The sequence below is a fragment of the Artemia franciscana genome, chromosome 15 (assembly GCF_032884065.1).
Source record: "Artemia franciscana chromosome 15, ASM3288406v1, whole genome shotgun sequence".
NCBI classification, from domain to species: Eukaryota; Metazoa; Arthropoda; class Branchiopoda; order Anostraca; family Artemiidae; genus Artemia; species Artemia franciscana.
In genome coordinates, this window is record NC_088877.1 from 5,376,202 (window position 1) to 5,400,745 (window position 24,544).

The window sequence follows — 24,544 nt, forward strand, 5'->3', positions numbered from 1 at the left end:
ATTCTACGGGCTTTGTGATTCAGGGGTCATTCTTAAAGAATTGGGACAAAATTCAAGCCCTAGTAAAAAGAGCGAGGTATTGTCGAGAGGGCGAACCCCTTCACATACGTAATAAAAATACACAAATATAGAATTTCATCACGTAAGTTAATTCGTAAGTTACGTATATTTATTACTAACAAAAACGTTTGCAAAAAATTAAAAAAATCTTGTTGCATTTTTAAGTAACCCGAAATTGGAAGGCAACTAGTCCTCCTCCCCCGCCCCTTTGTTTTATCAAAATCGTCCGATCAAAACTATGAGAAAGCTATTTAGCAAAAAAAAATTATTGTGCAAATTTCGTTTTAATTATTCATGTACGGTGTGCCAAAATCAAAACATGTTTTAATTCAAAAACGTTCAGAAATTAAATTAAAAAACAAGTTTTTTAACTGCAAGTAAGGAGCGACATTAAAACTTAAAACGAACAGAAGTTGTTCCGTATATGAAAGAGGTTGTCCCCTCCTCAACGCCTTGCTCTTTACGCTAAAGCTTTCTGTTGTGTTAAAAAGTAGAGTTGTGACAAAGATTCAAATTTTAGCCTAAAGAGCGAGGCGTTGAGGAGGGGACAACCTCTTTCATATACGCAACAATTTCTGTTGGTTTTGAGTATTAATGTCGCTCCTTACTTGCAGTTAATTTTTTTTTTTTTAATTTAATGTTAAGAGGATCGAAGTACGACTGAACATATGTGTCCTGCTGATTCACCCTTTGAGTGCACTACAGCAAAGGTGTTTTGGCAATTATTGAAAAAAGTTGAAAATCTCAGGTACTACCTTTAGGTGTAGCTGCGGCAAGGTTGTATCCCGGGGGTTAATGATGGTATAAGTTAAAATTAGGTTACATTAGGTTAGTTTAAGTCAGATTAGAATATGTTAGCTTAGGATATGGTTATAGATATTAGAAATGGGTTAAAAATCAAACCTTGCCTAAGCCAACTTAACCTTGAATTGAATTAATCAAACCTTGAATTAAAATGAAAAAATTGATTGGTAACCCTGACTAAATCAAAGGAGAAAAAAAGGTATTTTGGACATTCACCATTTTGAGACGTTCACGATATCACACTGATTAAATTGAATCACATGTTTCATGTCTCTAGTCCTTATTGATTCGATGGTTGACACTGCAATATAAATTGTCATTATTGGTTTGTTTCACACGAGTTGCAAATCTGATTAGAAGGAAATCTAGACAAAAAGAAAAATAGATGCAGTAAGCAGTTATAGATTCTTTCATGTTACCACGTTATGAATCTCAAACTCTCATTGTACGTTATTTCGCGCCCACCTTCTAAAATCCTAGATGACTCTGCCTCCTTTACACACTGCCACCAAAAGAATTACATTTTATGTACATTTAGGGTAAGCGAAAAATAATTTGACCAAAAAAAAGTTGGTTTAAAAAGTTTATAATTTGGTAAAACCGTCATGTGATTTAAGTTGTCAGTTTATTGTTGTCAGGTGTCAGTTTTATTCCCAATGAAAATTTAGGTTTTCTTCAGATTTGTAATCGGTCTACCTATTTTATCTTAAGTGTAACAATTTATAACTTGTTTTATGATTCCCAGATTGTAACAGAAAAAGAGACAATCAATGAATTATTGACATGAAATAAAGCCGCTTCGATAATCCTAAAAATGAGAACTAAATAGGTTTTGCACGACTTGGAGTATTGATTTTGTTTTAAAGTTATCAAAAAGGAAAACGCTATTGTCTTTTCTCTTCAGAATTTTTTAACAAACTTTAGAATTCACTGAAATATTTGACAAGCTAAACGCTTTAATGAGATGAATATTAATTAAGGAGGAATGACAATTTCCAGTAAGACTCCTTCCTGTATTTATCTTTCTTTAAAGATACTTTATGAACAAAAGGAGGTAAAAATAAGCCCAATGAAAGTTACAGGAACTGCTGAATTTTTCACTAGAAGGAACAGAAAAAAAGACAAGAAAATTAAATAAACACAATTTTTATTAATAGACAATTATTTATATATGATTTAAAGGAAATTGGAACTTCATAGGAGGCGGTAAAAATTGAAGCTTTTAATTGAATGTATACTAAAATACAGAATTTTCAGGATGCAAAATTTTTGAACATTTTCGGCTGCTAGCTCTTTTGATTGTTATTTTGTCTAGTAGGCCCACATTGACTGACACCGACTGATAGCTCATTGGAAGGAGATAATGGTACATATATAAAATTGTATTTTTGGTTTCTATGCTATGATTAGGATTTCTGAACTATTTTTGACATGTAGAATTTATTGAACGTGTTTGAGTAGAGCCCCCTTTCATTTTCCATTTGATCTTGCTGACCCACATTAACTATCTGCAGTTCAAAATCATGTGACACAGTTAATAATTTTAAAATCAGCAGTTCATTGTGGGCTTTGAATTTCACGACCTCCTAACCTCCTAAGAGTTCGTAAACCTCCTAAGAGTTTCTTGTGGATTCACTAAGGGCTTTGAAATATTGAAATTTATTCCAGTTTCAGTAGGATAACAGATATAGAAGATATGAATCAAGCCAAGAAAAAGCGTTTGATCTTATACCAATATGCGATAGTTTACAAAGAAGAATCCGATGAGTCAAGGAATCAAAAGCTTTACGAACATCCAAAAATAAAGCTGCCGGGATATGACCAGAATCTATTGCCGAATGAATGAAATTCAAGAAAGCTGCGCAAGCATGCTCCGTGGAGTGATTCACTGGGAATCCAAACTGGAAGTCATTCAAACAATCATTAACAATCATTCATTAACAACTTACAAAAGATCTCCCGTTAAATGACCCTTTTAAACTTTCCCCCCATTGAAACTGTCTCCTAGAAAATTTTTGTTTAATTGACCAGAAAGAGGGGGAGCGACTGTGACAGGTGGTATATTTATTTGATTCGACAAGTAATAATAATGCCATGCATAGATCTTGACAAAAGGTATATAAAGAATGGCATTTCTTCATTTTGTATTGTAAAAAAAGAACTAAGGGCTTAAAGGTATGAGCAGTCTATAAACTTGAAAACTTAGATTTTTTCTTATAATTATAGTTCCATGATGGTGTCAACTTTCTCCGACTTTAGTGCCTCTGATTCATCTTTATCTAGATATGAAAAAGCCTTTTTTTATGCAAAAAAAAAAAAAAAAAAAAAAAAAAAAAAAAAAAAAAAAAAAAAAAAAAAAAAAAAAAAAAAAAAAAAAAAAAAAAAAAAAAAATGGCTTTCTTCCATATTTTCAAAGATAAAATTTGGTGAGTCGGTTTCAAGATTTATTGAAGAACAAACATCATACCGGTTGATAGGTTTATACAGGGGTGTAAAAAAAAAACACTCTTAAAAATCCACAAATTAGAAGTAGTTGCATCCATTTTAAGTTCTGTTCTGTACATCAGTTTTTTTCTTCTTCAGCAAGTACCTGATGTGTCACCAACTGGACGCTTTACCACACTTGTTCCGTTGTTGTTCATCTTGGCTGTTTCCGCTGTGAAAGAAATCATTGAAGATATTGTAAGTACTTGCTTCTGATTCTACTTTTATAATAAACTAGCTGTTGGGGTGGCGCTGTCATTTATATTCCCTGTGCCCCTGTCGTGATTTGTGTCCGGGTGTCCCAGTCTGTAATTTCTCTTTGAGGTTCCCGGTCGTCATTTATATTCCCTGTGTCCCGGTCGTCATTTGTGTCCCGGTATGTAATTTCATCAGTTGAAAAACATGACGTCAGTCGACAAACAACTTCATGACGCATACAGCTCAATCCTTATAATGACGTCACTCGACAAACATGACGTCAGTCGACACACAAACATGACGTCACTCGACACGCACACACAGACAACTTATTTTTATATATATAGATATTCGAAATGCAGCACTTGGTAAAATCATCAGTGGAAGCTGACATCATCATTTACTATAGCCATCATTTGATATTCATGTAGCCTATCATATTTTGCAATTAACAAGTAATAGTTTTATTTGTAGTCCGTCTTACTATCAATAGAGAAGGACCAGAGCACGAGAAAAAGCGAGCGAAAATAATACGTAAAAGCAAATACAATACACTGATAACTGCACATAAAAATCTACTTAATAAGTTTGGCTTACCCTTGGACCGAAAACTCTATATTTTTTTCATATATTAGAATGGCCTCCTCAACTAGGCCTTCTCCTCTTCCCCAACCAAAGGCTCGACAATCCCTATGTTAACACAGATATTACACATAATTTTACACAGATAATAATCTGTATTGTTTTGCCATGAACAGGCAATACTATTATTGTTTTTTATATTTGTTTTACAATCAACAGAGAAAGATGGAGAACGAGAAAAAAACAAGACAGAGAAAAGCAAATACAATACACTCATAGCTACGCCCTAAAACTGAGTTAATAAGGTACTCACTCATGGGCAAAAACACTATACTCATAGGGCAGATTGGTCTCCTCATCTGCACCCATTTTCAGCAAAAACATTTACTTTCGAAACCAAACGACAGAGTTCTGAGCTGCATACAGCTTGCTGCCTGGAACTCTGATCTCCGTGCCATAAAAACGCAAGAATGATAAAGTCCAAGATAAAGACCGTGTTTTTCTTCTTTGACAACCACGGGCTGGTATACAGCAAGTTTGTGCCTCAAGGACACACACCACCACTTTCTATAAGGATATCCTCATGTAACTACACTAAAACGTGACAGGAGACAACCGAATATTGCTGATCGAAATGATTTCTTAACCACGACAATGCTTTAAGCTATTCCGCTGTCCATGCAACGCTGCATATTGACTGGTTAGGGCTGTAACTTTGCCAGACACTAAGTATGGCTCCGAATTAAGAGTGGCAGAATTTTTTCTCTTCCCCAAATTGAAAACCAGCGTGAAAGGTCGCCGTTTTGATGACATTGCTGCCGTCCAGAAATCTGTAACCAACACTTCTCAATTTGATTGCCTGGGGCACGTCCAAATCATTTTGGGGGCAGTGTATTTACGCCCGGGGGATCTATTTTGAAGAATTTAAGGTGGATTTTGACTTTTAAGGCTTCCCAAACTTTCAAAATCGAATTAATACTGTTGGGTTGACCCAACAGTTCTCAATACCTACTCGTCATATAGACTAAGAAATAAATTTCCCCCTTTAATTTTCTGATTAATACTACTAGAAAGATATTGAGATATATGAAATTTTTATTGATTAAATATAGGTAATGTTTCTTTGAATTGACAAGGATAGTATAAATGGCGTCTAATTGTGTGATTTATTTAAGTTGGAGCATAACCGTATACATTTTCAGGTATTCGGAATTATCAGAAACTCAATTTTAATAAAAACAGTTTCCATACGTAATTGTGTAAATTTTCTATTGTAGCTGGCTCCAAATTAAAAAAGTGAAAACTTTGGGTAAAAAATCAGCAAATAAAAGCAAAAAAAATGTATGGCACTAAACCGCTTATGGAGATGTAACTTACCTTTGAAGTTGTATCTTTGCCAGTCAAATGATTTTTAACATTAGTATTTCTGCGGACGACAAGCGTTGTTAGACTTAGCTAATGATTCGCTAATGAAACGTTAGTTTCGCTAATGAATTTCGTGATTCAACGTTGCAACACTGAAAAAATTGTTGTAGTAAGGTAAAGGATACGGCATTAGACTTTACAGTCCCTACCGGCGGTGCTGATCTCCGTTTCATGGCCCTTCAGCCAGGAAGTGCAATGGGGGGTTGGGGGCCAGCCATCCTGTGCTTTCGCACACCCTTCCTGTTTACCTTCCCCAGATTTCTCCAGGTACCCATTTAGAGCTGGGTCGACTCTGGCTAAGCTTACAGAGTCACGCCACTGACCCCCGTCCCAACTGAAGAATTGGGTACACTGGGATTCGAACCCTCGTCCTCTCAGACAAAGGATCCCGAATCCAGCGCACCAACCAACTCGGCCAGGCATGATTTTCGTGATTCAACGTTGCAACACTGAAAAAATTGAAATCATGATTTTCGTGATTCAACGTTGCAACACTGAAAAAATTGTTGTAGTGTCGCCCTAGAAACTCCTAATTTTCAAACAGCCAAGAGAAAAGTCTTTGAAAATCGTGGTTTTCAGGAATAAATATAACTAAGATGGTTTCAAAGCTAAAATGGGGTAGCAAACATTTGGAGGATGGGCAACTTACCCATAGATTCCTCCATTTGATTTTGAATTTTTTTTCACATTTTCATTGAAAATTTACCGCAATCAACAAATCTCTTTGCAAAATATACTGTTTTAGCTCTGCAAATAATTAATTTCAGCATATTACGGTACAACTTAAATGCTTCTAACTTAGCATTACTCGGTCTTTTTTTGCACTTTTTTCCAAAGGTTCTGCTTCCTTTTTATTAACTTTAGGATTCCAGATGCTAATCAGGGTGGTACGGGTGTTGAACTTTTTCATCGAGGATTTTTTAAAGGAGCTTTTAGACAATACGACGTGAATTTTTCCTTAACAGTGTCATAAAACTGGCCAAATATGTGTTTATAATTGCCCAAGCTAATATTTGCTGGTAAAAAAAAAAAAATCCCATGAAGATGTACCAAGATCTTCTTTCAATCTATCCAGCTCCACTGGTGAGCAACAGAATCTCGGTTTATCCTGAGGGACTAATCTTTGTGGATTTTGGAGGATTTGAAACAGGGCTGAAACTGACAATTGGTCGGAAGTATCAGAAAGCAGTACTTCATTCTTAATGGAGTGTAGCGATGAAAAAATACTGTCAATTAATGTTTCTGACTGATTTGAAATCCTGGTCGGTATGTTCGTACAAGGAGCCAATCCGTACGAAAGTAGTAAAGACAAGAGATTAGAAGCCTGCCTAGATGACGATTCTGCAAGGTCAAGATTAAAGTCACCTATCAATACAAATTCATATTTTTCAGCACAAACTTTCCTAAGAACTTCTTCTAATGTTTCAAGTAACTCGGTCGTAGATCCGTTAATTGGATATTAGCGTTAATTTCAATAAAAAGTGACTCAAATACCTTTTCATTATTTAGACATAAATCATATCTTAGTACGGCCTGAAAATTATTTGGGATGTAAAATCCGACTCCACCTTTTTTGCTCATCTTGCGGTTAAGAAAAATCGACATATAATCGGGAGTATCCAAAAGTACCTGATTTTTCTCATTTAAAAGTGTTTCACAGAGACCGATAATTGCAAGGCCCGAATCCCTACATAATAATTGAATATCGTCGAACGAAGAATTTAGCCTCTGAATGTTAAGATGCACAACCGGAAATCCATCACCCCACCGAGCTCCGGAGTCCCAAAATCGCAGCTCCTCCACAAACACGCTGTCAATGATACTCTAAAAATTTTCGTCAAAATTCATATTGGGGCTTTAAACAATCGGATTATTTACAATTTCATTAATATTAACGCTCCTAAATTCATTATCATTTAATCTCCCATATATATATATATATATATATATATATATATATATATATATATATATATATATATATATATATATATATATATATATATATATATATATATATATATATATATATATATATATATATATATATATATATATACATATATATATATAAATATATATAAATATATATATATATATAAATACATATATAAATAGTTTTATGAAAATATATATATATATATATATATATATATATATATATATATATATATATATATATATATATATATATATATATATATATATATATATTGCTACAATTTATAACATTCATTAAATTTGTAACGTTCGTTTACAACCAAATTAATTATTAATAGTAGTTAATCTAAGTTTTAACCTCGTAGCACAGTGTATTGATAATCTGCTTGGCAATACGGGGCCTGTGGGGTTTCAATCCCCGGCGTAGCAAGGCCCAGCAACTAAAACGTCGATTGGACACCCTATGCGTCAGCAATGGCTCTCTGGGATCTTTTTCATTTTAAGTGTTACCATTAGGTGAAACATGTCAGTAAACTGCTTCCTAGATAACCACTACCAAGGGTATATGTAAAATGCTTGAAGTCGAGTAGTGAAATAGTTTCTAGTATTCTAGATACTAGAAATAGATTCTAGATTCTTGTATCTTTCCTCGTTATTTCACTATATTACCCTGTCGAATATTTCCGTTCCAACCACAGATTTTCTAAACCTATTGGACTTTCTGTTTCCATTTACCATACCGACATTGGATACGGTTTGCCGCGTAGTGATCACGTATATAATTAAGCCACTTTTAGCGGCTTCATAAAAAGCGGTTCTCAGCCGTTTTTTTTTTTACATATTTATAATTCTTGCATAAAAAATGCATTTTTTTCCAGTTTTCCTTAAAGTAGCTAATGTGTTACTTTTATTTAAAAAAGATGACAAAGATGACTGAAACAATTATAGGCCTATTACAATTTTATCACCTGTTTCTAAAGTTTTTGAAAAGATAGTAAAAGGTAGGTTCACTTCATTTATGATAAAGAGTGATTTTTTTTTTTCTCCCAATCAATCTGGTTGCTGGAGTGGTTGGTCATCAGAGCAAGCAGTAGCTGCTTTACATCATTTCTTATCAGAGGCTATGAATGATAATTATCTGGCGGCAACTATTTCTGTTGATGTTAAAAAAGCTTTTGATATAATAGACCATACAATTCTTCTTGATAAGCTGGGAAATATACGAATTCATGGAATAGCTCTTGATTTAGTGAAATCGTATCTATCTAAAAGGAGTTTTAAAGTCCAAGTTGGTGAGGAATCATCTCATATTTTTCCAGTAGAAAATATAGGCCGATGCTTTTTTTATTTTATATAAATAATCTTCCAAATTGCATGCCTTCAGAAAAGGAATTATCAACTTGTTTGCGGATGACACAGCAATTAGTTTGAAGGCGGGTAATGAGGAGGACCTACGATTATCCCTCGAAACTGTTGCTCTGAATGTAAATTATTGGTTTCATGAAAATCAACTAATACCCAACCTAGAGAAGTTGATAGATTCAACTTTTTTGTTTAAAGTACATATTAGTAAACTTGTGGCAACATTGTCCAGGAGTCTTCGTTGTTTGCATCGAATCAAGTTTCTGTTTCCGTACCAGATCGTGAGAACTTTTTATTTTTCATTAGTTGAATGTTATTTTCAATATTGCCCGAGCGTCTGGATATTGACTTTCCCTTCGCATTTACGAGGACTCCAAATTGTTCAAAATAAATCAATAAGAATCCTGGACTATTTTTAACACACCCTACGAAGACAGAAAAATTATATGAAACTAAAAGATCTTTTTTATTTCTGGTTACTCTGATTTGCACCAAATTTTTCACCTTCATTTGGGCATATGGTTTTCAAATATCCAAATTAGTGACAATTTTCTTTCTTTCTTTCTCTTTCTGTGCTCCGTGAGAGTTATTGAAGTGCAATTTATTTTTTCCCCTTAATTATTAAAGGAGACATACGAGTTGCCTCTCTGTCTCCTTTGTGCTAATTTTTTGTGTAGCGATTTTGGTTAATGAAGTCAAGTCAAAAAGCAAAAAAAAACATAAATGTTTGTTTTATCACCAAATTAGGAGAAAGTGCAGCATTGTCGTTGTCAGTTCTCCGGATCATCAGGTACTCCTGTACCCTTTTTGCTCTGGATTGTCTTTTCTAAACTGAAAAATCGACTGCACGAACAGTCAAGTAGACTTCGCGGAAAGGTTATGGTCGGAAGCAGCAAAGTAAGGAAGCATTTCAAACAAAGACTGTAGATAAAGCTCAAAATACCAAAACCAAAGACAGGCAGTTTTGGACTCCGATAATCGTTCTTTTACACTATAAGCTATTTCATGGATAAGCTCTGCCGCTTCTGACGCATGCGCTTCGTCGATGGTATCTCCTTCAACCACCAACTCGTAGGCCTGTTTTGCCTTTTCAAGGGATTCTGGTACCACGTCGTTGTCATCAAACACTTTGCTTTTAAGTTCTTATGATAAAAGGTTCGCTTAAAAACCACCTCGAATAGACCATGGCCTCGCACAGCACGAAAGACAGCTTTGCCTTGTAAGATACTTCGCCCAGCGTTAGGCACGCATACTTGACTTGAGATTTCCAAAAGACCCAAGTCAGCCATAAGGAAGGCAATGACTCTTAGGAAACTCATGCGCGTGTGAAACCCACCTAGGACAACAATAGCATTTGTTAAAACACTTGTGGTAGGCTCTACATCGACAATACACTTTGCCTTCCAGTTAAGCGTTTGATCAAAGGTAATGACTAGAGTTTTTCTAGCTTGACTAATGCGCTCATCGACTTTATTCTTTTGTATTTTTTTTTGGAAGTAAATAAAACGACAGAAACCTTTTATGCAGCCTTGAACCCTGTCGTGTAGCAAGTATTATGGTAGATGGCCCTACTGATTAGGTCATCTAATGAATGGTACTAAGGAATGGAAACTGGAAGGGGAAGGGGTTTCTAGAATACTGGTTTGAAATAAACTGTTCGATACTCATTCTAAGGTGCCACTCCTAGCTCGATTCAAAAGTAGATATATATATTATATATAATACATGCATTAGTATATGTATGTATCTAAATATGAATTGAACAACACAAAAATAAACTCTTTAGGAATTTATTTTGAAATTGTTCATAATAACTAAAATGGTGAAAATACTGAATCGGGATGATTAATAAATAAATTATTTAGAAGTTTATCAGGCGTCCAATAGGCTAAAAATACAACTCAATTAGAACTACATCCGAACAACTTCGGATGGCCAAGATAACACTGACAAAGTCATTCACCATTGAAATATTGACTCCAGTAATTAGAATCAGGTCCCAGTTTCTTATGCTGACCTAGAAGATGTAAACATTTCACCACCAGAACCTTTTTTTTATATTTTCTTTTCAGGCAAAAAAAAAAAAAAATCTTCAAGCACACCATCTGTCTGAGTTTTGTTATTTTATTTATTTTGTTTCTTTTGTTCTTATATTTTCTTTGGTTAAAAAGGGGGTAAAAAATTGGGATTGAACCGTATTTCTTATAAAGTGCCATATATCATCAGTCAAACGAGTACCTACAACTATCCTTAGACAACTAACTCTCTGGAGAATATATAACAAATCTTCATAGTCGACAAATATGCCTTCGAATCCTTCCATACGAAAGACATTTCTTTTTAAAAATAGGTATAACTCTGAAAGTTATAATACCGGTTGGAATAAAGAACGGCAAATAACTCCTCTAACGCTTTGCGACTATATTTACTGACTATATTATATTTGCGACTATATTCGCGACTATATTACCAACAATCACCGAAAAATCGATATTGGATTCCTAGATTTGTTACCATAACCCGTATTTTGGTAAAGTGGAATAAAATTATGATTGGAATAATAGTAGAATACTTAGGTAGCATTAGTGATATGTAATTTATCAATACGTTTTATGAATCGTCATCATCTGTTCTAAGCTTATAGACAATATATAGATAAATTGCTTTATTTTTAAGAATAATTTATTATAATATAACAATTATTATAATAATTTGTTATAATATAATAATTATTATATAGTATACATTAAAATAATTATATAATACTTATTATATAATGTTTATATAATTCTTTATGTAATATTTATTATTATAATCTATATAAATAAATTGTTTTGTTTGTACAGAAGCGTTACCGTGCAGATAACCACATAAACAAAAGAAGAATTGAAGCATATCGGAATTACCAATGGAAATACGTCAGGTGGGACCAAGTTCTAGTTGGAGATGTCGTTAAAGTATGGGATGATCATTTTTTCCCTGCAGATCTGCTCCTTCTTTCTTCAAGGTTAGTTAGCAATTTATCCCATTTGAAAAGCTTTCCTAAAGGTTATTTTATTGCTATGTCCAGACTGTTTGTACATTAAACTTATTCGCTTTTCTTTCTACTGAATTATTCATGTAGAAAGTTGGTGGATTGGGACTTGCACTAGAATATTTGTTATGATGGTGGAATGGCGCCTAAGATTGAGGATTTTTCTTAATGGGAAAGAATCAGAAAACAGGTGAAAATTTACGGTATTATCGAGCTCATCTATACACACATAGTTGGCACATAACTTAGACACTTAGAAAACAGCCAAGTATTTTTTTTCCTAGCTGGTGGTGCTGGTGGGAGAGGGTACAGTAAGATAGAAAGGGTAAAAATTTGTGGAATTTTTGTATTTTAACCATGGTTTGTAGGTGGTAAATTCACGAGGCTGACAATGATTCCTAGAATTTAATGTTCCAGACTCCTGTTCCTGTAATTTGTGAATTTAGACTGTTTTAACAGTGTATGTATGTATATATTTTATTTTCAACAGACAAATCAGGATGAATTTGTACCATAAGTTTCGAGAAATGTACCAAAAATTCATATATCGTAAAAAAATAAACGGTGGTTTCTTTTTAGCTTGTGGTGCTGAAAAAAACACGCGTTCCCCAAAAGAAAGTGTTTCAAAGAAAGAAAAGAAAGAAAGAAAGAAAGTTCATATAAAAAGAAAGAAAAAAAAGAAAGAAACAGAAAAAAAAAGAAAAAAAAAGAAAAAAAAAGAAAGAAAAGAAAGAAAGAAAGTTCATATAAAAAGAAAGAAAGAAGAAAAGAAATAAAAAGAAAAAAAAAGAAAGAAAGTTCATATAAAGAGTAGAACTTCAAATGAAAAAAATCAAAATGAATAAGCATGTCAATCTTTAAAGGAATGTAAATTATTATTAATCAAATAAAAGTGGGGCTACATCCCTTTCAAAACCTCTAAAGACTATTGTGTCATGAAAACCGTTCACGAATCTTTCGGTCTTTCTTATATGGGCTGACTAAAATAATTCCAAGACCTTTAACTCTTTATACTCGCCCAACGAGAATATTCTCCATCCCAGCTGCTCGAAAAAAAAAGTTTTTTTTGGTGCGTTTCTGGACTCTGATTACATCCTAGACAAAATCCTATAAATTTGTATGCATTAGGATACCATTGGCCCTAGGACTTGTGGATATAAGTTTCAAGCTGACCAGAGAAAACAAGTTCTTTGGCCCTCCAATGTCCTCCCCTATAAAATTTGAGCTCCCTTTGCCTAGAAACCCAAAAATAGGATACTGATCAGACATCCAGGGAAGTTTTCGACATGTTCATCTTCCGTTCTACTAAAATCCATCTATGAACCACGGACCATTTTTATTATTTATGGTCTTTGCCCTTGAGGTTTCATGGGGTGTCCTTCCAGGGATATAGTTATTATTATATCTTTTGACCATTGATAGTAAAGTGGTCAAAAAACCTTGAGACATTATTTTATTTATTTATTTGAAAACCCGTCATACAGAAGCAAGAAGACGGAGCAGTAAAAGAAAACAAAATAATAAAACAATAAAGACAACAATTCAACACTCCGCAAAATACAAGACAAGCAAATATGCGAAAGAAACCAGAATGAAAAAAGACTTGTAAGCGAACGAGTATAATCTACATAATATAGTCGCGAAAAAAAACAACTTCGTAAACGGCGATATACTATATATGCTGCAGAACAACAACAATATTGAAAAACCCGTCACAATTAAACACACAACAAAACAAAGAATACGAAAAAGAAAATACAACGTATCACTGCTTGAGAATGTGGGACCAATCATTTAAATTCCCATCTATTTGCACTATTAACTAATTGCACTTGCTGAAATTGTTCGCCGTCCGATATTGTTCAACCTTTAAAAGGACGCTAAAATTCTATCTTCAATTGAATGCCCCCCCCCCGTCTCAAGTTTCTACGACTGACCCTTCTATATGAAGTGGTCAATCATTTTTAATTCACCCCAACTGTGGTGCCTCTGATATCTTGTTTGTAAAAGTGTCGGTCCCGATTCAGGAAACGTTTAAGTGTCAAAACAGCAGGCCAGATTTATTTTGACTGGACAACATCAAAGTGTCTTGACAACCCTGAAAAGCCGATATTAAAGTTCGTTAGGAGCCCAGTCAACCTTGGGAACCACTGATCTAGATGGATGAAAGTTGCAATAATTATGTTTGATAGCTTAGAACGGCAAGATTTTCGTTAAAATGTACTGCTGTTAAATAAAACTTATTGCAGCTTTAACTCTCCTGGGGCCAAACATAGAGGATTTTTCTTCACTTTACTTTGTTTGAAGTTTCCCTTTTCGTCACCTCCAAAGATATCTGGGATTTTTCTCTGTGCTTTTCCTAACACTGTCTCATCTTGGTCTCTGGTGTCTAACACAATAAAATAAGACGTAAATTATTAATAAAATAAGTAGAATAAGAAGATGAACAATAAAAGTACAGTCTTGTCTTGCTTAATTTTTATAGCGTTACTCCATAAGTTCAGCAGGCATCAAAATAGAAAACTTCATAAAAAGGAACAAAACTTGAGAAATTTTGAATCCTGAGGTTGAGCAAGTTAAAATGATGTTGGCTTGTTCTTGACCTCTGCGTCATCTATGTGTTACAGAAGTGGAAAGTCAGATTGGCAAGAAACTCAATCCAGAGTTTAACAAGTATGTGAACGTTGGGCTTCTCTGATCGCCAAATCCTATTGCCGTACACAACCTACATCAGGCCTATCCTCGAGTATTGCTTTCCCATTTGGGGTCCCCAAACTCAAAAGACTGCTTATATATCAACAGAACAAGAATATGTCCAAAAACGCGCTACTATAATACTACTTGGACGTTGCTTGAGCAACCACGAAAGTGCACTTGAACTCTTGAACTTGCCCGCATCATTCGCTTGAAGACTTGATTTAATAATGAGATTTGTGAAAACGCTACCAGTAGACGAGGAACACCGATCTGTTTTTAAACCATCTGTACAGATCAGCAGAATTACTAGGCGTCACAGTAAAACTACTACCGTTAACATCATTGACCTCAACCGTTGACATCATTTTTATACAATCCTAATAAGGACTTATGCCAGATTTGCCTCTCACTCAATCAGACTATCTGTCTTGGCTTTTTCTGCAATTAGCCATGGCTTGATGCCCACAACTACTTTATTTTAATAAGTGCTTATGCTAGATTTGCCTCTCACTCAATCGGACTGTCTGTCTTGGATTTTTCTACAGTTAGCCATGGCTTTATGCCCACATCAAGACGGATTTGTACGAACGGATTTGTAAACTCCTTTGTGCCATTTTGTAAGCGTATTTAACAAGTGATCTTTTTATTCATTTTCTATTTCTTTTGTGATTAAAAGTAGCATAATTTAGCGTTCATTTTTTAGTGCTACGATAGCTATTTAAATAAACGAATACGACGGAGAATACGATATTGCTAGTTATATTACTAAAGCAGAAACAAAACTTGTGATAGTGGTAGAAATAATATACTTGCCTCTTTATTGGAACATTTTATTTTGCAAATTACATAAAAAAACTAGTTTTTTTTAACTGAAAGTAAGGAGCGACATTAAAACTTAAAACGAACAGAAATTACTCCGTATATGAAATGGGTTGTCCCCCCCGCAATCCCTCGCTCTTTACGCTAAAGCTTGTAATTGTTTTAAAAAGCTGAATTGTGGCAAAGAGTCAAACTTTAGCGTAAAGAGTGAGGGATTGCGGAGGGAACAACCCATTTCATATACGCAGTAATTTCTGCTCGTTTTAAGTTTTAATGTCGCTCTTTAGTTTCAGTTAAAAAAACTAGTTTTTTTTATGTAATTTCTGAAGGTTTTTGAATTAATGCATGTTTGATTTTGGCTCTCCACACATAAATTATTAAAATAAAATTTGCATATTAATTCCTTTTTTGGCTAAATGGCTTTCTCTTAGTTTTGATCAGACGATTTTGAGAAATAAGGGATGGGGAAGGAGGCCTAGTTGCCATGCAATTTTTTTCGGTTACATAAAAAGGCAACTATAAATTTCAATTTTTTCGAATTTTTTATTAGTAAAAAATATACGTATTTTAAGAATTAACTTACGTATCAAACTTTTATATTCTTTAATTTTTATTATGTATATGAGGGGGTTTGTACCTTCGTTAATACCTCGTTATTTACACTAAATCGTAAGTTTTGTCCCAATTCTTTAAGAATGACCCTTGAACCAGAAAGGCCGTAGAATAAATAGTTGAAATTACTAAAAATACTATAGCATAAAGACCGAGGTATTTATCTCCTCCTAAATACCTCACTCTTTATGCTAAAGTATTTGTAGAACCCCTCATATGCGTAATAATCTCTGTTCGTTTTAAGTTTCAATGCTACTCTTTACTTTCAATTGAAAAAACTTTTCCATGTTTATTTTTTCATTGTTTTTTTTATAGTAATTTTAGAAACTTCTGCGCCCTTTTCATTGAATTTCTGTTCCCTCATGACATATTTCTCCAAGGAAAGATCCTCCCACATAGCCCCCTCCTCTCAACCCCACCCCCAGAACCAAAAAAAAATCCCCTGAAACGACTGTAAACTTGCCAATAACCATTATTATATGTAAACACTGGTCGAAGTTTGTAACTTGCAGCCCCTCCCCCAGGGACTATGGGGAGTAAGTCATTCCCAAAGACATAGTTATTATGGTTTTTGACTATGCGGAACAAAATGGCTATCTCAAAATTTTGATCTGTTGACTTTGGAGAAAAATGAGCGTGGGAGGGGGCGTAGGTGCCCTCCAAATTTTTGGGTCACTTGAAAAGGGCACTAGAACTTTTCATTTCCGTTAGAATGAGCCCTCTTGCGACATTCTAGGACCACTTGGTCGATACGATGACCCCTGAAAAAAAAAAAAAAAAAAAAAAAAAAAAAAAAAAAAAAAAAAAAAAAAAAAAAAAAACACGCACCCGTGATTTGTCTTCTGGCAAAAAATACGAAATTCCACATTTTTGTAGATAGGAGCTTGGAAATTTTGCTATAGGTTTCTCTGATACGCCAAATGCGATGGTGTGATTTTCGTTAAGATTCTGTGACTTTTAGGGGTGTTTTCCCCTATTTTCTTAAATGAGGCAAATTTTTTCAGGCTCTTAACTTTTGATGACAAAGACTAAATTTGATGAAACTTGTATATTTAAAATCAACATGAAAATCTGATTCTTTTGATATATATTTTAGCATCAAAATTCCGTTTTTTAGAGTTTCGTTTACTATTGAGCCGGGTCGCTCCTTACTACAGTTCGTTACCACGAACTGTTTGATTATAAATTTTATGCTATTTAATCCATTTTAAACCAATAGCGTTTCTACTGCTTCTAATGGAATTTGTTAAATTGGTTTTGGATTCTAAGGGAGAAACCAAATGACGATAGCTATTTGAGTATAATTAATGCTATGGTTTATTCTCGTTGATGATTTGTCTTGCTTCTTAAAAATTTTGTACTATTTAATCGATTTCAAAAAAGCAGTTCTCATTGGAGCTCCTTAATTTGTTTTTGATATTCTAAGGGAGATGCCGGTTGACAATAAGCTATTTACATAAAACTGATTGCATTGTTTAGTCTGTTAACTAATTTGAGGCCTGTCTATTTGCACTTTATACGGTTTACCAATTTCAAACAAAATATAATTTGTAATGTTGCCAGTCTCAGTTTGTTTATGGGATTGGGATTCTAAGGGAAAAGCCGATTGACTAGTTTAATCTCTTGACTGGTTTAACCTCTTATATAGTTTGAGTCTTGCATGTCAGCGATTCTTTGATCAATCTCAAGTGAGGTGGGTGGAGCTGCCCAATTTTTTTTTTCTAAGGGAGAAGCCAATTACCGAGAAAGTATTTTCAAAAATCAACTGCTTTTCCCGGTTTCAAAATTATCATTTTTGGTTTATTGCTATAAAGTAGAATGGATAATTTTCATAAGCGGAAACAATGTCTCAGGGTAGCTGAAAAGCTTATCAAAAGCAGAAAGTGTCGCTAGTACATCAACATTTTTCTTTTTCTAGTCTCTTATTGTTCTTTCTTTTTTTTTCTTTTTTTTTTCTAAGGGAGAAGCCAATTACCGAGAAAGTATTTTTCAAAAATCAACTGCTTTTCCCGGTTTCAAAATTATCATTTTTGGTTTATTGCTATAAAGTAGAATGGATAATTTTCATAAGCGGAAACAATGTCTCAGGGTAGCTGAAAAGCTTATCAAAAGCAGAAAGTGTCGCTAGTACATCAACATTTTTCTTTTTCTAGTCTCTTATTGTTCTTTCTTTTTTTTTATTTTTTTTTTCTAAGGGAGGAGCCAATTACCGAGAAAGTATTTTTCAAAAATCAACTGCTTTTCCCGGTTTCAAAATTATCATTTTTGGTTTATTGCTATAAAGTAGAATGGATAATTTTCATAAGCGGAAACAATGTCTCAGGGTAGCTGAAAAGCTTATCAAAAGCAGAAAGTGTCGCTAGTACATCAACATTTTTCTTTTTCTAGTCTCTTATTGTTCTTTCTTTTTTTTTATTTTTTTTTCTAAGGGAGAAGCCAATTACCGAGAAAGTATTTTTCAAAAATCAACTGCTTTTCCCGGTTTCAAAATTATCATTTTTGGTTTATTGCTATAAAGTAGAATGGATAATTTTCATAAGCGGAAACAATGTCTCAGGGTAGCTGAAAAGCTTATCAAAAGCAGAAAGTGTCGCTAGTACATCAACATTTTTCTTTTTCTAGTCTCTTATTGTTCTTTCTTTTTTTTTATTTTTTTTTTCTAAGGGAGAAGCCAATTACCGAGAAAGTATTTTTCAAAAATCAACTGATTTTTCCGGTTTCAAAATTATAATTTTTGGTTTATTGCTATAAAGTAGAATGGATAATTTTCATAAGCGGAAACAATGTTTCAGCTGAAAAGCTTATCAAAAGCAGAAAGTGTCGCTAGTACATCAACATTTTTCTTTTTCTAGTCTCTTATTGTTCTTTCTTTTTTTTTATTTTTTTTTTCTAAGGGAGAAGCCAATTACCGAGAAAGTATTTTTCAAAAATCAACTGATTTTTCCGGTTTCAAAATTATAATTTTTGGTTTATTGCTATAAAGTAGAATGGATAATTTTCATAAGCGGAAACAATGTTTCAGCTGAAAAGCTTATCAAAAGCAGAAAGTGTCGCTAGTACATCAACATGTTTCTTTTTTTAGTCTCTTATTGTTCTTTCTTTATGTTTTCTTATCGTTAAAAGGATGGATCTTTAAGAAACATAAAAATTGTGTGATGTTCATTACAAAACGTCTATGTGGCCGTTTTCCGAAAGAGTCAAGGAAGAGTCGGAAAAACAAACGATCTGATTGGTTCAATGAGTACATCTCTGGAAAGTCTCTATCCTTCTATTTTCTGAAAATTGTATCCTAAGTAATAGTTTTCCTTTACTTTAGCGAGCCTCAATGCATGTGTTACATTGAAACAGCGAATTTGGATGGGGAGACTAATTTGAAAATTCGTCAGGGCTTGCAGGCCACCATCAAAGTTGTCAACCCTAATGACCTTCGAGAAATGTCTGCCACTGTTGTTTGTGAACTTCCCAACCGTCATCTCTATGAATTCGTAGGAAATTTTCAAGAAACTGGAGAACAGTAGGTTACTTTTTTTAATTCGATTTTGTGGTCCCAGGTTTTGTCATTTGAAGCGTTTTTTAAGCAACTGGAGTTATGTTAAGCATTGACAAAAAATTACAGGCTACCTCAAACTCCCTTAAAAAAGAAAAAACCTCAAACTCCCTTAGTGGACATATTTTTATTTTTAACTTCATATTTATTTTTAATTAAATATATGTCAATGCGTTATTTTGGTGGTACAAACTTTTAATACTGGTTGACCTAGAACGTACTTTTAACAGTGTTATTGTGGACATTATTTATTTTCTGTATTCTAAGAAGGTAAGTCTTTATTAGAAAATGACTATGTAACCCCTTCATGGAGATGCTAGGGAGTCGCTAGTCCCCGAAACTCGTCGTATAATTAGGCGGAAAGAGAAAACGGAACAAATAATCTCGGAAAATTTTGTGCCTTCGAATTCTCTAGGCAAAAGTTACAAACGAAGATAAATTCTTAAACCACACTGGATTGGCATAATGTAAAGAAAAAAGATGAAAAATGTTTTTTTTTTCACGTTGACTCTCCGCGTTGTTTTGGTTTTCTTTGTCTTTTCACACTCTTTGGCATTTTCCTTGAAAATTTTTAGTTCGTGCTGGAGAAGAGAGGCGATTCTCCTCCCAAAATATTCGCTTTATTTCTCAGTATTTTCGTTTGGCCTTAAAAAGCCCTATTTTGATTGCTTTTTCTATATATTAAAGTTACAAACATTTGAACTTGTGGGAAAATTAATTTTTTCAGTAGTTCCTAACTCATCCTACCGTTCTTTAAGTACCTGATGCTTGTAAATTTTTGACTGGAACATTTCTTTTGATATCTGGAGACACCTTTTCTAGGAAAATCCTTTTCGTTTAGAATTTTGAAGATTTCCAGTCTCCACCCCCTCCAGTAGTCCCTTTAACAGGGACCTGTTGGATCTTCTTGTCTGGTCGTTAAGCCTCTGGAAACCACTAAATATTTGTTATAAAAGATGATGCTCGTTTTTTGATACGAATGGGATTCGAAATTCCTGGATTCTGGGTCCCACCTATAAAATCTCATTTATAAAAGAAGTGGGATTCAAGGAATTCTCGTTTTATGATTGGTGCTCACCTATTTTAGTAAGCCCAGGTCTGTTTGTGACGTCTCGTGGAAAGGTTCAAAGATCAGCAAATGGATGCGCAGAATATTTAGGAGTAGCAGTAGATGAAAACCTTTCTTTCCTTCCTCACATCCATGCTTTAGAACTAAAGCTTTCAAGGAATCTGGGTATCATGAAGAAACTGAAGACTACATTCCCACGTAAAACCCTTACCTTTCTCTACCATGTGCTCTTAAACCCCACATACAGTATTGCGCAATGGTATGGCAGTCGACGTTCAAATCCGATATGAAAAACTGGATTCCATCCACAAAAATGCCTTGAAGGTCATCAAGCACACAGAAGATTATCTCTCGCTGAAATCGCTGTTTGAGCTTTTCTGCTTGGTTTTTGTTTTCAGATTCTTCTCCGGCTTGCTTCCACTGCCTTTTAGGAATCTATTCCGTTTGGTAGCCGAAGAGCATCTTCCAATAACAAGACTATCTATCCATATTCGACACACGCCAACAGTGAGGTCGGATTTTTCTCCTGACATCGTCTGCGCTAAGGCTTGAACTGAGAGCTAGGAGCTTCCTTGGCTGTTTCAAAGAGAGAATAAAAAAATATCTCGTTTTGAAATAGATTAAATTGAATAAAGAAATTAAATAGATAAGAGATTTTAGTCATTATTGAGTATATTTTTTTGGGGTGGGGATTTGAGTGGTTTGCTCCTGGATGAAAAAAAAGGGGGGGTCTTATAAGGATGTTTTTGTTGGTAGGGGCCATGGTTGTATCAAGAAGTGGATGGATAGCCATAGTGCGTAATAAGTTTTGAGGCGATAAGGGACTCGGCATGCATTTTTGCATAGAGATGAGAGATTATGTATGTTATGACTGTTATATATTTTTTTTTAATAAACCCGAGTGAACTGAACTGAACTCTGTCATCTATGCTTATTTTTACTCCAGATTTTTAGGAACATTTTTCAGAGAACAAAAAAGAAAAACACGTATTATTTTTTACGTTCAACAAAAATATGCAAAGATTTAATGGGACTAGAATTTTGAGTCTTTTAATGGTCTTTATAGGGGTGCACCCCTATAAAGGGCTGATTTACCTTAGAGCTCATAGAGATGAACCTTCCCCATAGCTAGTTAGTGTATCTAAAATATAATATAGAATATAATATAATAAAATATAATAGTAAAAACAGATTACAACATTAAGTTTTATTATGTTTATTTTGATGCTTAGTACAATAAAAAGGAATCTATGTATACTAAATCAAGGGAAAGCGAATTATGAGAATATTTCTAATAAAATATTTAATTGTTTTATAATCTAATATATTCTCTGAGGCCAACCTGACTTTTATTCATAATAATGATAGATGGTAATAAGCTTACCTAAGCTATGGATGTCAGGTGATTGATTTTTCTAACGATAATTTCGACAGGACCTGTGCCTGTCATCATCAGGTTAAATTCAAATTTCTTGCCAGAAAGTAAAATCACTAAATAAATAAAACTAAAAACACTGAACAACACTAATGATGAGCCGAACCTGGAATTATTGTTGTGCCATGGCCCGAATTTTGGTAGAGGCATTGATGGCTGCAGTCCTAGTAGATCTTAAAGAGGTTGGGCCTTTAGGAAAGGGGTGGATTTTTTTGTGAGTTTTCAATTTATGGGTGACGGGTTCCCAAATTTCGCTAATGTGAAACTCACCATTGTCTTTATTGATGGCTGGTTTATTTTTAGCAATTTCCAAAGCTTCTCTGATTTTCTGCTATAAGAGTTGTGGGACAATAGCAATAAGTTGGGCTTGGTCAAACTTAATGGAGTGGGAAGGGTTTTCAAAGATATGATGGGCCAATGCAGAATAATTATCTTCCTCCTTTAGCTTTGTCTTTTTAAGGCAGGCATCAATGGAATCAGCATGTTCTTTTAATCGGTCATGTAGAGGTCTCAGGGTACGACCTATATAGGTATCACCACAGCTACAAGGAATTTTATATACCCCTGGTGGATCTGAAGTAATCTTGTCCTTGCCTTTGTTCAAGAAGGAGGAGATAGTCCTTCCAGAGGGAAAAAACACCTTAAAGCCAAGCTTTCTGAGTTTGGAGCTTAAAATGTCAGTAATGCCCTTGATATAAGGTAATGACAAAAAGGGTTTATCATCTTTAATCTTAGGAGCAAAATTCTTGGTAATTCCACTCATCTTTCTCCTGGAAATAACCTTGTCAATGACTTTTTGGGGGTATCCGTTACCTATCAGAGCATCTCTTATATAATCAAGTTCAGCCTTCAGCTCAAAATCAGAGGAGCACACCAAAAATGCTCTATCAACCAATGAAAAGACTATAGAATTTTTGACTATAGGGTGGTTATAGGAGTTATATCTCAGATATCTATCACTGTGAGTTGGCTTTCTATACACGCTCAAGTCCAACCTAGTTTCTCGTTTTGTAATGAGAACATCTAAGAAGGGTAAATTGTGGTATTTTCAAGTTCAATGGTTCATAGTGATAGATATCTTTTTTGGCAATGAGTAATTATTTTAATGCTATGTTTTGCAAAGCCCTAGGATTTGCTCTTTGAAAATTCATTGGGAACACCTTGTTTATTGCCCTTAGCTCAAGGGTCTGTTTGTTCAAAAATTAGAGAGTAGATACGAAGAAAGATACCTAAGTATCCTAGAATTCCAAAATTATTTGGAAAACTATGTACCGCACTCATGCTAAAACCCACACAAATGAAGGCCAACAACTTGAGCTTAAAAAAAATTGTTCGTGTTGAACGGTGAACGTACAGGTGCCAGCACTTTGTCACAATTGTGTTAGAAGAGTTATTGTAAATTATTGAATCTTGCCTATTTACTACATCGCTGACTATGTCCGTGACTTCAGAGAAACCCATTTAATTGAAACCTGTTGATTTTTATTTATTAATATTGAACAGGTGTAGAATTTACCAACAAGCCCCGCTAGCTCTGTCGGCAGTGTGCGTGAATGACAAGACCCTTAATTGCAATGTGGTGAATCTGAGCTCCACGCTTGATATCTTCATTCTGCATATATTGAGAACATACCCTTTTTTGGGTAAAAGTTGCATTTTTAGGTCAAAAAATGACTAAAATGCTTGCACAGATAAATAACGACTTTGATTAAGGTTAAAAAATGATATTAGACTAAAATACTTGCAAAGATAAATAACGACTTTGATTAAGGGGGGAGGGTATGTTAGTAAATAAGTATTTCCGAAGTTTTAGCATTTGTAAGAGTATGTGTTCTGTCTCAATATCCCGTTAGGTGTGCTGGAGAATTGAATTGGAAACTTCATGGAAATTTTTTTTGGAAAGGGGAACTTATTTTGCTCCCCCCTTATTATGTTGTTTGGAGGAGGGGGGGCGAGGAGCTTCGAACTTACTTTGTCTCGCTGCTATGCTTCTCTGCTCGCTGGGCATACGTAGGGAATGCCAAGGACCTCAAGCTCTTGTGGATTTATTATAATTCCCTCTCCCCCTGGAATAAATTCCTCTCTCTCTTTTTTCTCTTAAAGATATAAGTTTTATCCCTGTTCTGTTTATTCTAATAATAATTTGTCACTTTTTATAATAAATTGAAAATCCTTCATAACCAACTTCATTTTAAACTCAAATACTGAATATCGAAGGGGATACTTTACACAGAGAAGGGTTTGACTTGATTAATCTCCTACCTGGTAGTACTCGACATTGAGAGTGCGGATCGTCCTCCATTCGTTCGCCTAGTCTTATGTTTAACAGCACCAGGAAGTCGATTATACATTATTTATTATTATATATTATTATTATATATCATTTTATATTTTATATTATTATATATTATTTATTATTATATTTGTAATTGTTCATACATCAGTATGCACGTATTTCTCTTGCAGTATATTCCT

At 34.2% G+C, this 24,544-nt stretch overlaps 1 protein-coding gene across 12 annotated transcripts in view; it reads left to right on the plus strand.

Moving 5' to 3' along the window:
• The window catches only part of LOC136035969 (probable phospholipid-transporting ATPase IA), a 188,967-nt gene that overhangs the window by 50,427 nt on the left and 113,996 nt on the right, over positions 1-24,544 (plus strand). For all 12 annotated transcript variants that reach the window (XR_010619585.1, XR_010619584.1, XR_010619586.1 and 9 more), the window contains exons 4-6: positions 3,448-3,546; positions 11,703-11,863; positions 19,335-19,532. Coding sequence is in view for 4 of the 12 variants with exons in the window: in XM_065717867.1 (XP_065573939.1) it covers positions 3,448-3,546; positions 11,703-11,863; positions 19,335-19,532 (458 nt within the window). In the remaining 8 variants the exon portion in view is untranslated. The remainder of the gene's footprint in view (positions 1-3,447; positions 3,547-11,702; positions 11,864-19,334; positions 19,533-24,544) is intronic.